General features: G+C 50.4%; 1 protein-coding gene across 1 annotated transcript; it reads right to left on the bottom strand.

The window, feature by feature from the left end:
- Positions 1-558: 558 nt before the first annotated feature.
- On the bottom strand, positions 559-11003 carry HRAS (HRas proto-oncogene, GTPase). The gene is made up of 5 exons (XM_009486254.2): positions 10868-11003; positions 6022-6200; positions 3525-3684; positions 2714-2838; positions 559-582 (listed from the first exon to the last, which is right to left on the bottom strand). The coding sequence occupies exons 1-4, from the start codon at positions 10976-10978 to the stop codon at positions 2719-2721; spliced, it is 570 nt and encodes a 189-aa protein (XP_009484529.1). The 5' UTR covers positions 10979-11003; the 3' UTR covers positions 559-582; positions 2714-2718.
- Positions 11004-14302: the final 3299 nt, after the last annotated feature.

Below are 14302 nucleotides of genomic sequence, written 5' to 3'. Positions count from 1 at the left end.
TGCACTGGTTGCACTCTCTCACCCCACCAAAACTTGGGGCCGGCAAAGAGTTTCAGGTGGGCTGGGGGGATAGGGACATGACGAGGACTTGGAGACAAAGACAGCTCTTTCCCTGAAGGATACCCCACCCCCATCACCTTCACGGTTTACAGCATGACCTTGGTCCATGGAGAGCAAACCTCAGCACCCTTCCCTCCCCGCCATCCCACCAGCAATCCTCCCAGAGCACCAGCAGCAGCACCCTCTGGAAGGAGGACACAGCCATCAAGACGGTTTGTTGAGACCATCAAATAATAATTTACTGTGATTCAATCTGTGGCTTTGTACAGTTGCCGGGGTGGGAGGAGGCCAAAGGAGGAGGGGATGGGGAAAGAAAAAGAAGAAAAAAAAGTCATTTGCTGCAGGCTTGGGTGAAGTGCGAGATAGTCCTTGGAGGGGCTCATGCCCCCTGTCCTCTTCCTCCTCCTCTTCCTCTCCCCCTCCCCCTATACTCCTCCCCGAATCCGTTTGCTTCTTCCTTCGCTTCACCTCTTTCCTTGCGCTCTGCACAGTGGGATCCTCTCCAAGACACGGTCCAGTCAGCTGAAACCAGAAGAGGACGCTCATTAGCACCCATTTGCTGTCAGAACCAGCGAGGGCTGTTTCCATTACCCACCCTTCACATTTCAGGATGACCCTGCTAGTGACCACAGAGGGAAAGCAAAGGGCTACACAGGTCTTGGAGGTCTGGACCTGGCTCAGCAAAGCATCTGCATGTGTGCTGAAGTAAACAAGCAAAATAGTCTGTGGAGTGGTGGGTGAACCTCGGGCATCTCACCAGACCTTCTGCTCTGCCCAAACCTCATTGTGGGAAGGGGCACTGTTTGGTGAGATCTTTCTCTCTCCTCCAGGAGATGATGGGAACCACAAAGTGATTCCAGAGTAAATGCAGCCGAATCTTCCTGGCTCCCTGGCCACACAACCACCCTTCTCCTCCCCAAAATCCAGCATGTCCTTGCTTTGCTTCTCCTTTTGTGCCCTGATGTTCCTCCCTCTCTGCTCTTGGCCACTGCAGCTAGAATAAGCTGGGATGTCTGGTTTCCAGTTTCTGCCTGAGCAGAAAAAGATGTGGGCAACTCACAGGGCATGCTCTCTTAACAGAGGGGAGTGTTTCCAAGAGACTCCTTCCCACCCCTTCTTGCCCCTCTTTTTGAAGGCACTGCCCATGCCAACACTGGCCACTGGGCTGTGACAGGGACCAGGCTTCCTGGCAGTCGGTGTAGGGGAGCAGCAGTATCCACTGAGCCCATGCTGTCAGCTGTGAGCCAGAGCAGGAAACGAGCCCCGAGCTCACATCCCCATCCGGAGGAAATGCTCCTGAACATCTGGAGGACCTGAACATCTGGAAAACCACCTCCCTTAGCAGTGATAAGTGTGCTGGGCACAGCATTCAGCTCGGTCCCCAGGAGACCTCGCATGCCTCAGCTGGGAGCAAAGGGGTGGGGTGCTCGGGTGGTTTTTTTCTCATAGGAAGCAAACACTGCCAGCATTTGGGTTTTTTTTTTTCCCCCCAGGGAAGAGCTCTGCTGCACTCACAGCCTTTGGCTCAAAAAGCGATGGGAGGAAAACCAGCTGCCCACCTCCACCTTCAGCGAGACCCTCTTAGCACCATTTCTGTACACAATGCGCTTCTCTTTAGGACTCCAGCAGTTGTGTAAAGGGGTGAAGGGCCAGTCCGGGTGCTTGGGAGACTCCCCAAAAGACATTAAGGGCAATGTTCGTGCAGGCTTTTCTCCCACACCCCAGTCCCAGATGTCCTTAGATGTACTCATCCCCAACTGCCTCTCCACTTCTGCCATAGAAGGAGCTGGTTACACAGCCAGATGTTCCCAGGCGTTTGGCTTAAGGCCACCCAGCTCACACAGGGACACCAATAGGAGCTCTCCCTCGCTGCTATCCAGCAGGATTGCAATGATTTAAATAAACTCATCATTAAAAAAAAAAACAACAAGGAAAGAAAAAGAAGAAAAACAGGCAGGTGAACACAGACAATCTGGAAAACACTGTTTCTGGCTCCAGCACACACAATTTATAAAAGCAAAACAGCCCCCTTATGGCTAATTCTCAACATTGCATCAGTTCCAAATATCCCAGGGGATATATCTAATGCAGAAAACTCTTCTGAAGAATACAGGACTTTCACAGTGAGACAGGTCTGCTCTGAAGCTTTAGGACAAGGCAATTTACACAAGTGCATTAGGAGGCAATGTGCTCATCCAGCTCTTCATCTGAACTCTTCTAGGGCCAGTCTGGTGAATGCACAGTAAGCCACACACCTTCAACACCAGCTTAACTCCTCTTTCAGAGGGGCAGCATAGGAAGGAGCTTTCCCAGGGAAAGCACAAACACACATGTATTTTTTTTTTTCATTCAGTTCTGTAGAATTTTGTCCCACAAAATGAGGGGGAAAAATAAACAACCCTTTCCTCCTACACACTTCCTCAGGGAAGTGGGAATTTTGACTTACCTATGTTTTGACAGAAAAATGCTATTTCAGTCAAAAAGGTGTTTCATTAAAAACTACCAGTTGCTGAAATTGTTTCTGCTGCACTTGCTTGCAGACAAGTGCATCTGCTGTCACCTCCTGCCCTGCTTCCAATATATCCCTGCTGCACCCCCTCTCCTGCTTCCAACATAACCCCACTGCACCCCATCTCCTGCTTCCAAAACTCACCATAGTCACGATATCACACATTTACAGTTCATGCAGCCAGGGCCGCTCTCATCTGGGGGATTCAGCTTGCGCAGCTTGTGCTGACGGATTTCCCGCACCAAGGTGTAGAAGGCATCTTCAACACCCTGGAAGAAAAGCATTACTTGAAGCAGCTGCCCACTTCAAGAGGGGACAGTGGAGAGAAGAGAGGGCTCTGCTCCAGCAGTGCAGACTGCAGAGTTAAAGGCACGAAACCAAGCTGGGAAGACTAACAGGAATCTCAGTGTGGCTCCTGACCAGAGAGCAAGATTGAATGAGCAACCACGAGGCCAAGGAGCTCTTAAGTCCTTGAGATTCATCAGCTTTCAGCAGCCTGAATGACGTCTACCACCCAAGAGAAAAGCCAACACTAGACCACTGAAGGTATCAGCTGCTCCATTTCCACCTTTGTGCTCTGGGATCCCCGCATGGTCCTTCCAGCACTGGTATACTCTGCCTGTAGGTCTGCTAAAATAGACCATGGATGAGGTTAGCTGAGTCCCCTAAGCTTAACTGACCTGCAGTGACTAGTGGGGTTATTCCAGAGCCTTGGAGAAAGCCTTGAGAAGGCATCTTCCCTTCACTGCTGCCAGAGCATGAATTACACAATTCTCCAGATTGGAGGCTCAAGCCTGGACAGGGGAGGGAACATCCTGATGGAGCGTTTAGCCTTGAGAAAGCAACTAACCCCAACCCTTGCACCCAATGGTGTCTGCCTGTTCCTGCCTCTCCAGGACAACACTGGAGAAAAAAGAGAAGAGAAAAAAGATTTTGTTTAAAACCCTCCTCCTACCTGTCTGGTTTTGGCAGATGTTTCTATGTAGGGGATCCCGTAACTCCGGGCCAGGTCCTGCGCTTGCCGGGTCTCCACTGTCCGGGCTGGTAGATCACATTTATTTCCCACCAGCACCATGGGAACATCATCTGAGTCTTTCACCCTCTTGATCTGCTCCCTGCAAGAGTAAGAGGTGCCAAAGAGAAGGGAGAAAAGGCATCAGGGGGCAGCTCCAAGACACTCCCCACCAGCTTCTTCATCAAGAACTAACAGCTACACTTAGTTCCTGCCAAGTGCCTTGTGTTGGGCTTTCAGGAGAATGTAAATGACCATGGCACATAAGTGAGTAAACAGCAAAGTAGCTAGTGCACTTCTGGAAACAAAAGCTAAACATACTTCTGCTCTTTAAATGCAACTATTTACAAAACACAACTTGAAATTATGACAATCTATATGAAGACATGAGTTTAAGATTGTTTAAGCTAAATAGAAGTGATTTGTCAAGCAGTTACCTGTGTTATTTCCAACATTTTAGATCAAGTAATCCCCCTGAATGCAGACTTAAAAAAAACAAAACAACAACAAAAAAAAACAACCCACACCTGCAACCAGAATTTGCTGAGCTGATAAACCAGCTTTTGGCAGCTGTAACCTTTTCTGCAGATGCACAGGCATTATTTGCTTCCTTTCAGTTTAGTTCAGGTCACTCAAAGTTGAGAAACCAACTGGGAAGCAAGAAAGCTGTAATGCTCACTTCTTTATTCCAACCTCAGATTTGAAACTAGGTGGGCGAGGATGAGACCTACCACTTCTAAAAAAAATCTTAAAGGCCATTATGACTAGACAATCCATTCAATTCCCTCCTGACAGATAATAACTTCCTTTGCTTAATAAATCATTTAACTTCAGTTGCAAAGCAGCTTTTTTTTTTCTTGCTCATGCATCCAGGACATTTAACATGGTTTCATTTAACTAATAAAAGCATTATTTAAAATGCTGATTTCTACATTTTAATCGAATTCAAATTTCCATCCAAAAGCAGCTGGACATTTATCACACACAAAAAAAAATCACTCATCTTTTTGTAAGGTAGTAGAACATAGAAATGAAGTCTGACTGTATGTATGATATTCCATAAAGCCACTTAAATGTTCCATATAACATCATGATCAGCAAACACAAGTACTAAATTTAGTGCACGGGCTACACTTAGCTGAAAAGAGATACCTCCTAATGGTTACTAACCAGGGAGAGCCAGTGTTTCTCTGGGGAATATTCTTTTAAAAGTGCAAACACAAAGAGCACAGGCAAAACAAGATGAAAGCCAATGATTTACATCATGATTAAAACCAGGGCTTGAAATCGAGCCATCCTGCAAGTGATTCACAGGCACCAGTCCCAGCACAAGGATGAATGCTGCTGAATCCCTCAGGTGCTTTAGCAAAATCCCATCCTTTGTCCTCCAGTTCAGCTAAAACAAGCCAAATTAGTCCAACCATATAGTTATTACACTGAACATGCCTGCTAGCCAAAGACTGAGACATCTCGACAGCTTGGAGCAGCGCCTCTGTACGGAGCAAGGAAGGGGGCTGTGCCTGTGCTCAGAGCTACAGAATTATCTGGGACCCGGGTCTATGATGAGGGACTGGGGTACACAGTCCCTTGATGGGCAGTGGACAGAGCAGGGACAGGCAGAGGGACAGGCATCTGCATCCTCTGCAAATGCCTCCCATCATAGCCAAGCCTCAAGAAAAGGCATAAAGCAGAGATCCCTCCCTAAGCTAGCATTGGGGTAATGACAGAAGACTCCCATTGCATTTATATCATCTCTTTGGTTCTCCAGCTCTGCAGGGGTAACAGCAGCAGTGGGGAGAAGCAGGATGGGTAACCTGGGTGCAGCCAAAGCAGGACCATGCCAGGATAGAGTCCCTGCTCTGCCACTGCCCCCCAGTACATACTCTTGGGCAAGTCACCTCACCAGGGCTCTGACTCTCCTCCTGCTCTGTCTTTGCCCTGGTTGAAACCAAGCTCCAACAGGCCACGACTGCCTCTCCCCACGCACGGGCGGACAGCAGACCGCAGCCTTGCCGCAATGGCTACCAGTGGGGGAAGCAGCCCTCCCTGCCTTTCCCAGCCTCCTCTCCCAGTTCCCGGGCCCAGCAGAAGTCACTGAGATCGATTACACTAACAAAGCAATTCCATGAATTAGGGAGGGAAGGGAGGGGGGTCATAGAGGACCAGCTCTCCCTTTAGTCACCATAAACACTTGAACATTACATTACCGAGTCCCCAAAGGCCACAAGCAATCCCTTCGGATGGGTTTTATTGGAGTCACTGACATTAGCCGTCTGCTCCTTCTCTTCCCTGGGGAATGGCCACTTGAGCTAATTGTCTTTGCTGGCAGCCAGCACTTCCACCGCAGGGCCTGATCTAAAAGGGAGGGCAGGAGGGTGCAGTGGCAAGGCCTCCTCTTTGCACAGGGCAAGAGGGAAGGGGCCCTTCCCAGGATACTGACCTGTACTGGTGAATGTCTTCAAAGGACTTGGTGTTGTTGATGGCAAAGACGCAAAGGAATCCTTCCCCTGTTCTCATGTACTGGTCTCTCATGGCACTGTACTCCTCTTGCCCCGCAGTATCCAAGATGTCTAACAAGCAGGTCTCTCCATCGATGACAACTTGCTTTCTGTAGGAATCCTGCAGGCCAGGAGAGGGAGAGAAAGGGAGGAGGATGCGTTAAGGGAGGGCTTGGGTCTGGCCAAGCAAAGGGATGCAGCAAGTGCATCCCTGGAAAGATGCCAGGTCACGCTCTGCCTGGCTTTAGCTCCCATTAAATAGCCAACTCAATCTGTTTCAAAAATGGGAGGGAAAGGAAAAAGAAGGAAAAAAAAAAAGGAAAAAGGGAGCAGCTGAGCAGGTTTCCCCCTCTCTGGCAGAGCCACAGAGAAGACAGCCCCTGGCTTGCTCTCCCCATTTCCAGCCCTGCCTCTGGCAGACCAGGGGCAGCTTTGTCTCTACCACACCACATAGCCCTTGAAAACTATTTTCCTAAGCTTTATTTAGTCCTGGCTAATCCCTTCTGCTGCCACCCTGCCTGGGGGCTGGAAGGGGACACCTAGGAAAGGCAGCTCTGGCCAGCCAGGGCTTCCAGCCACCACCTGCGATCTGCGGGGCTGGAAGGTGTTTAAGATCACCTCGAAATCTAGCACCTCCAATGCATCTCAGATCAGGCACCAGAGGCAATATGCCACCAGTAAGGCTGCAAACTGGGCTTGATGGTAAACCCCTTCTTCAAACATGAGAGAAAAAAAAAAATGCATCACACTATGAGGAGGGTGTTTCCCACAACCAGTCTGTGCCCAGAGGCCTCCAGGAGAGGTAAGCACTATCCAGGCAGGTCCTTTGAAGTTGGGGGTTTTCGCTGCAGCAGAGGCAACCGCAACTTATCGCAGATGTGAGAAGGCCTGGAAATCACCCAGGGCATCCCTCAAAAGGTTTCATTTTCAAGGCAGGCTCCTCAAACCACTGCTCCACCCCACCATGCCTCTCCCCCATGCCTGGTCTCATCAGCAGGGATGCTGCCGGGGCAGCCCCCAAACAGAGGAACAGCCTCATCCCTCTCCAACAGCCATCCCCCAGGTATGGCACAGCATTCTCAACTCTCAGCAAGAGAAGTAAGCCAAAACTAAAGGTATGAGAGAGGTGCAAGTCAGCAATGTGACCATGACACACTTTGCAGCCACTCACAGAGACTATGACTGCAGTTTAAAATCAATTCAAATGTCTGTTGGTCTTCCCAACGACCATAACAATGTTATCAGATGAGCTTTGCAGGTCTGCAGACAAACAGCTGACACAGCAAAGGTCACCAACAGGACCAGCAGCGGCACAGAAAGGGAATGGGGCCAACGCGGCTGCCACCCTTTGGTTCATTACTACAACAACGTCATGTACTGGGGCTAATTAAAGTCTTTCCTCACCTTGTGGAGCGGGCTGTGAAATCAGAGGAGATGAGATCTGCTCTGCCACAACCATCTTTGCCATGTCTTCCCAAAAAGGAAGCTGTCCCACCAGGGATAAGTGTGGAGTGATGGGCTGGCTTCCAGCCAACTGCTCTGAAGGCAACTGGCAGGCTGCCCTGCAGGGATGTGCTCCCATTTCTAATAAATAATGTATCTGGAGCCTCCTTGGTGCAAGGCAGAAGAGCAACGGTTCCACCTCCAGGGTCCCAGTGCCTGGCAGGGGCTGGCAAAAGGGATCCCAGTGTCTGCTCTGCCCAGCAGAGCATCCTCCCACCCCTCCGCCCTGGCTTGTATCCAGAAGACCAGCCTCTCGGCCCACATGTTCACAATTAATTGCCAAGTCCCCAATTACAGGAGGTTTCACCAGCAGACAGCACACCTACTGAGAAGTGATCCCACACTTTGGCTCAGGTCATCAACAGGCTGCCCATAAGGCCAGCCAGCTCACTAACGAAGCGAAAGCATTAACAGTCTTGCAGAGGATGCTTTGCACCCCGCTCCTCAAAGGAAGGGGACAAGCTCTCCCCACCCTTGCTTTGTGTCAGAGCTTCATTTGAACCGCCCTGGGATGCTCAGGATGGCGGCTCAGCCATCCCTGCCACACTGCCAAGTGACCTGGCTGCTGGTGCAGGGGTAGCTGCCACCAGCACCCTGCAGCCTCAATACCCCTCTGCAGTCCCCTCCATGTCCTACCCCAACTTCTTGCACAAGGGAAAGTGGCCAGACCCAGCTGTGAAGTACCAGGCAGCAGAAACAACATCCACTTGGGGTTCAGACTCAGGTTCCCAGGCAAATGCTGGGAGCACCCCAGGTGTGCTGGGGGGACCAGGCCAAGAGGTCCATTTGTTAAATGCTACAGTCAGGATATGATCAGAGGCTTGGGAAGCCTGACTGCTAAAAGCTGGAAGACAAACCAAAGAATTTCTCAACAGTCTGAGTCTTTACTCCATCCCCGCTCATTCACCATGGGACACTGCCAGCAGCATAAATTTCGTGGTGCCTTGGCCCTCCTGTTCCCAAAATACAGGCCTTAAGACTCCTCAGCAACCTAAGAACAGGCATGCAAGTGCATGCTGTAGCAGATCGGCCAGCGTTGAGTTGCAAAGCCAGACATTTGCACTAGTGAATCAGGAGGGCAGGAGGGGAGCAGGCACTCATTTGGGGTCTCTGCCCCAGACAGGGGACAAACTCATTTCTCCTCCTGCCCTGGGAAGCATCTTCTCAGTGCACCCTGACCCGCTTGCATCCCCCTTTGCAGCACAGCCAGCACCCAATTCATTTAAGTGACAGGTAAAGCCTTTGCTCCATACATGTATACTCTTTTTTTTTTTTCCCTTTTAACCAGCTCATTTCAGCATTGCTGTGCTGTTTGTTAGCCAGCTGAATAGAGTCAGCTCCTGGGCATGATCCAGAGGAGCTTAGTCACAGGAGGTGGTTTGTTGGTCACATTCAGATGGCTGGCAGGTAACTTTCTGTGCGTCCTATATCCCTACCATAAAATGAAGCATAATTAAAAGGAGTCACCCTGGAACGAGTGAGAAGATAGCCAGGGCGGGGGGGAATGCAGGGCATGACCAAGGGAGCCGCAAAGGCATCAGGGCTGGTGGGAACTGCAGGTGGAAAAACACCGGGCGAGAGGGGTAAAGAGCAGTTTGTGGCTGCTTTAGAAAGAGAAAAGGAGGAGACGAGCAGAGTAGGGCTAGGGGGAACAGTGGAGGAGAGCAGGCGTCTCCTGGGACATGGCAGGAGCAGACAGGGCGAGGAGGGTGTGCTGGGAAATGCCATGCAAGGTTTACATTCCCCGCTGCCTGTTTACATGGAGAAAATTCCCTGCAGGGTACATACAGGGGGCAGGCAGCTGGAGACAAAAAAAATAGGATGACAAAACCCAACACACCACTGAGTCAGAGCTGCCTCTGCCCACCCTAAGGTCCAAGAGAGGATTCATCCATGCAAGATGTCTCCCCAGGGAGGTTGCTCTCCATCAGCAGCTCTTTTGCCGAAAACAACCTGTAACAGGTTTCTAAGAAAAGCATACGATTCTACAGGCACATAACGGGCGAGGAGCTGGGGAAAAAGGCAACAGCATCCATAAGCAAGGTGCAGCACTGAGACTCAGGAGCCCTTAAATTAAATTCCAGTCTCTGCCGCGGACTTTCTAGGTGACCTTGGCCAAATGATGTAATAGCACGTGCTTTTAAGTGCCTTCTCTCCTTCCCATCTGTAGCATTGTAAGACTACTTATGCCTTTCTACCAAGCCTTGTCTTACTTGTTTATTTAAGTTGTAAGCTCTTCAGGGTGGGGACCACACATACAACACCTACCAGAATAGATTTCTGATCCCAGCTGAGGCCTTTTGGCCATTATGATAATAATAACTGCAGCAACCACAGCTGCATCTATACACATCTGCTAGAGAATCCTTTAGGACTGCAGACAGGGAGGTTATTGTCCAAGAGGCGTGACAGAGCTGTAATTTGCCTTCCTAGGGTGGACTTACTCCTTGTGCAGAGCAGTGGCTGCTGCCTCTATCTCCCCCAAACGAAGGTATAAGTCATGCAGGGGGAGACAGCATCTCACTAGCAATGGTGAAAGCAGTTGGAGGATGGAATATGTTTTTAAAAAGTAAAAAAAAAAAAAAGTGTAATGGATATTGAAGAGTGGATCCCTCCTCTCTGCACAGCCTGGAGGATCAAAGGGTCCCTGCCTGCTTCTCCAGGCTGGGTGCTGAGCTAGACAGGCCAGTGCTACCATCCACACTGACTATGAGACCCATACATCAACCTTTAACTCCTCATGACGGACCAGAGGCAGCACTCTGGGAACTACAATGGTTCAGCTGCTCGGCATGTCTCACTCAAACTGCAGGACATACATAATATGACCAACCTCCAATAAAACCCATTTCATCAGTAAATCTCAAAACATCCTGCACAAGAGCTCAATATATTTACTCTGATTTCACAGGAGGAGAAATGGAAGCACAGGCACAAAAAGGCTCTTCAATCCCAAACCTTTAACCCCTCCCTACGCTGTCGTCTCATCAGAAAGGAAGACTTTTGTGCTGCCTCTGAGCCCCTGCCCGTCTCTGCCTGCTTCTGCTGCCTCCCTCACCGTCTCTCTTCAGCCGACACCGCTGTCCTTTGCAGGAGGCACAAGTCAGTCACTGCAACCTCTGAGCGCACACGTAGCAACTCAGAATAGCTCTGCAAAGCAGAGGAACATCCTTGCTCAAGTTCAGACTTGAGACCAAGCTGAGCATGCTCTGCGTTGGAGACAAGGTGGAGAAGAGCAAGAGGAAAGCACGCAGACAGACAGACCCCATGCCCAGAGCTGCTTACCTCTATCGTGGGGTCATACTCATCAACGAAATGGTTCTGAATGAGCTGTATCGTCAAAGCACTCTTCCCAACACCACCGGCTCCCACCACCACCAGCTTATATTCGGTCATCTTCCAGCCAACCCCAGCTCAGGACTTCCAGGAGCACCACCACCTGCAAGGAGAAACATGGCCACTGCGTTAGGAGAGGGGGTCCCTCCCTGTTGCCACCTGCTCTGCAGTGGGGCTGAGCGGTCAGCCCCCCTTTTCTGCCAGGAAAGGCAGAAATCTGCAAAGCACAGCCTCATTTCTCAGGTATTGAGCATTCCCGATGTTTCTTGCATGCCCCAGAAACACCCAAATGCTGCGAGGCAGAGACACCAAGGTTTGGGATCTGGCATGTTGTAATACAGAGACACCTAATTCTGCAAGGCAGAGGTGAAGGGACACACCCTTTAAGGTTTTAACCATCTTTGAAGTTGCTTGACTTCAGTAGGGATTGAGGATGGGACAAGGTAAACCTACTTCACTGCTATTCTAGATGGCAAAAAGCGACCCCTCACTCCTTGGGGTGAAAACCAGCAAGCCACCATCAGAGATGCAACATGTTTTTAATGTAGCTTTATGAAATTGTCTGTGAAATTGCCACCACAGGGTATTCTGCTCCAGGACCACCCTGGTCTCTCATCTCAAGCTCTCAGACATACCACCCCCGGCGAGCCTGGCCTGGAAATGGGGAGATAGTGGAATGGCCCATGTGCCCTAAGGGTCAAGGGCTTTCTTACCTTCTTCCCACCCAGCACACTGACTACCCTGGGAATCTGGCCAGAGAAAATTACAGGTATTTCACTCTGTCACCCCCTACCATGCCTCCAGGATCCACTGTCTTTCTTTTGCTTTTATGGTCCAATGTTTTGGGGTCTCAAATGTGAGATAGCCTCACCTAAAACCATGAAACTTGGTCTAAAAGCACAGCACGGAACTGCAGCATCCAGAGCTATTTAACCTAATACTCTCCACTAGTAATGAAGGTTACTTTCAAATGGACAAAATAACCCATCAGACTGAATACAAAACTATGTTTATCCTGTGATATGCTGCAATCCTTCAGCCCGACAGTCCGGATGCAAACTTCACACATTCCCTGAGCAAACCTCAAGAGGTAAGGGAGTGTTACTGATAAGAAAACACAGGTACAGGCTGTAAAAAGTAAACCCTGAAGTAACCAATTTAAGAGGTCTGGTTTTCCAGAAGTGCTCAGCACTGTCTTGGATTTGCCTTATCTCAAGCTGGCTATCCAAAATCATTAGATAGATTTGAAAGCCTTGTCCAATGTGGTTTGGATGTCAATGCCCATGGGAGCAGGGAAGAAGCCCCAGCCCCCCCAAATACCCTGTTAGCTCCATGTCTTCACCCTCAAGGCTGCGTTAAACCTCAAACCACAGGGCAGGTTTGAGATGGTGGCACATCCACACCCTCTGCCTGTCCTCCAGCTAAGGATGCCTCCTGCTGTGCTGGCCATTGCAGGATGGAGAAAGACTGCAGAAGAGGCACTCCTGCTCCCATGAGATGAAGCTGGCATGCCCCACAGGGGAGCACAAGATGCTATCATGAAAGGTGCTAACCGGGAATGACGATCAGGGTCAGGACAAGCAAACCACACTTTGCTGCACCGTGCACTTACTGTGGCCCTTCAGCAGGAGAAAATTCATCCCCCTCCACTTCCCCCCTTAAATTTCTGCTCCAACTCCGCCAAGAAAGAGGAACTTTAACTCAGGAAGATTACAAAACCCCAAACGTTTAAACAGAAATCCACCCTCACTGGACTGCAACCCCTGCCCACTGAAGTCACCCCCAGGGTCAGATACTCATCAACAGCCATCATCTGCAAGCTCTGGTGAAGCCACACGAAACACAGTGGGTAGCGGGAAGACGAGCTCACGGTTGCCCTGGCTGGTTGCCATTCAATGCAGCCTGCAACACCACTGCACAGGGATTAGACACACACACCCCACACCCCCGCCCCGGACAGCTAAATCACTCCACCCTCCTCCCCAGGCTTGCCAGTCCCACTCCAGAAACCCTGGAAGCTGGTACAGACTGTGCCAGCAAAGGCCACTCTAGACCCAGTCTGCATCTGATGCATTTGCTAATGCAGCAAAGATCTAATCAAAAGGAGGCCAGAACTTTCTGCCTTCAATCCCCGCCTGCATGCAACCTTAAACCACTCAGACAGTTCAATTGAGCTCACTTGAGCTAGGAGCAGACAGACACAACCTGACTCTTGCCAAAGCCCTTTTCTGAGCTGCTGTCTTGGTAGTGGGAAGGCAAGCAAAGCTCATGCCCTTCTCAGCATCCAGGATACTGAAAAAGGGCAAGGGAGGGGGTGCAGAAGAGCAGCTGGAGCACAAACACAATACAAAGCAGGACCTCTGGTTGCTGTGCCATTCTTCACTGCTGGAGAAGCTGAAGGTCGTTAAACATGGTGGAAAAGTGGTGATGATGGGAAATGAGGTGCAAATAACATGATACCCTAGGTCCATACCCAAAAGTGCCACTGCTACCCAGAAAAGTCTGATGTGCCTCTGTTCCGGCAGCCAAGGAAGAGATGCAGGTTGAAAGCAAGGCTACAGGAGACAATCTAAGTGATCACACTAATTGACCGTGCGCACATTGCTCTGCTCCATTAATGCATGCCCTCACATATATGAACTTCTGACATACACTGCTTCTCAGGGAGAAGAGAGATCCCTGCCCCAGGCTTCTCATCGCTGTCAGATGGGAAGAGACAATTATGACGAGGGATGGTGACAGGCTGAACTAGGGACTGAGGAGCAAACGCTGACTGACCATCTCCACCAACACTGCTGGCCACGAGGGATCGCTCAAGCTGCAGAACAGCTTCACAGCTGAACACAGAGGGGTCTTGAGGGTCTGAAGAAACTCTGCAACCAGCTCCCATCTTTCATACAGAGCAGGGAGATCTGCAACCCCTAGCAAACACACGGCAGCTACAAATAAAGGCCTGCAGTGGCTATGATGGACTGTGCTCTGCATCTGGTGCTGATGATGGAGCAGCTGCCACGACAATGGTCAAGGGGAACTGCACAACTACCCAGGCCTACAGGACTGGCTAAGGCAGTAAGAAAAGCCTAGACTCGATATAGGGAGGAGAAGACATGAGTCCTCAAGGAGGGGGTCCTCCCTCAAGACCACCCCAGTGGAAGGCACCGCTTGGCCTATCCCTTCAGAAGACCCCCAAGCCCACAGAGCCACACCAGCCTCCTGGTCCACACTGCAGCAGGAGGTGGGGGTTGAGGCAGTCACCCATGGCAGCTCAAGGGTCTTCCCCGGCTCCGGACCCCAGCTGAGCCGCTGAGCTTCACTGCACAGCAGAGGGATAACAACACACCAGCAAGCCCTGCACACCACCACCCCAGCCCAGACCTTTGAGCT

The sequence above is a fragment of the Pelecanus crispus genome, chromosome 6, assembly GCF_030463565.1.
Source record: "Pelecanus crispus isolate bPelCri1 chromosome 6, bPelCri1.pri, whole genome shotgun sequence".
NCBI classification, from domain to species: Eukaryota; Metazoa; Chordata; class Aves; order Pelecaniformes; family Pelecanidae; genus Pelecanus; species Pelecanus crispus.
The sequence above is the reverse complement of the archived record's forward strand: the minus strand, read 5'-3'. Positions and strand labels throughout refer to the sequence as shown.

Excerpts from the sequence above, each read along its gene's own strand:
- HRAS (XM_009486254.2), bottom strand. The coding sequence starts at position 10,978 with ATGACCGAATATAAGCTGGTGGTGGTGGGAGCCGGTGGTGTTGGGAAG. Across the intron at positions 3,685-6,021 it reads GAAGACATTCACCAGTACAG|GGAGCAGATCAAGAGGGTGA; the intron begins GTCAGTATCCTG and ends TTACTCTTGCAG. Across the intron at positions 2,839-3,524 it reads CATCTGCCAAAACCAGACAG|GGTGTTGAAGATGCCTTCTA; the intron begins GTAGGAGGAGGG and ends CTTTTCTTCCAG.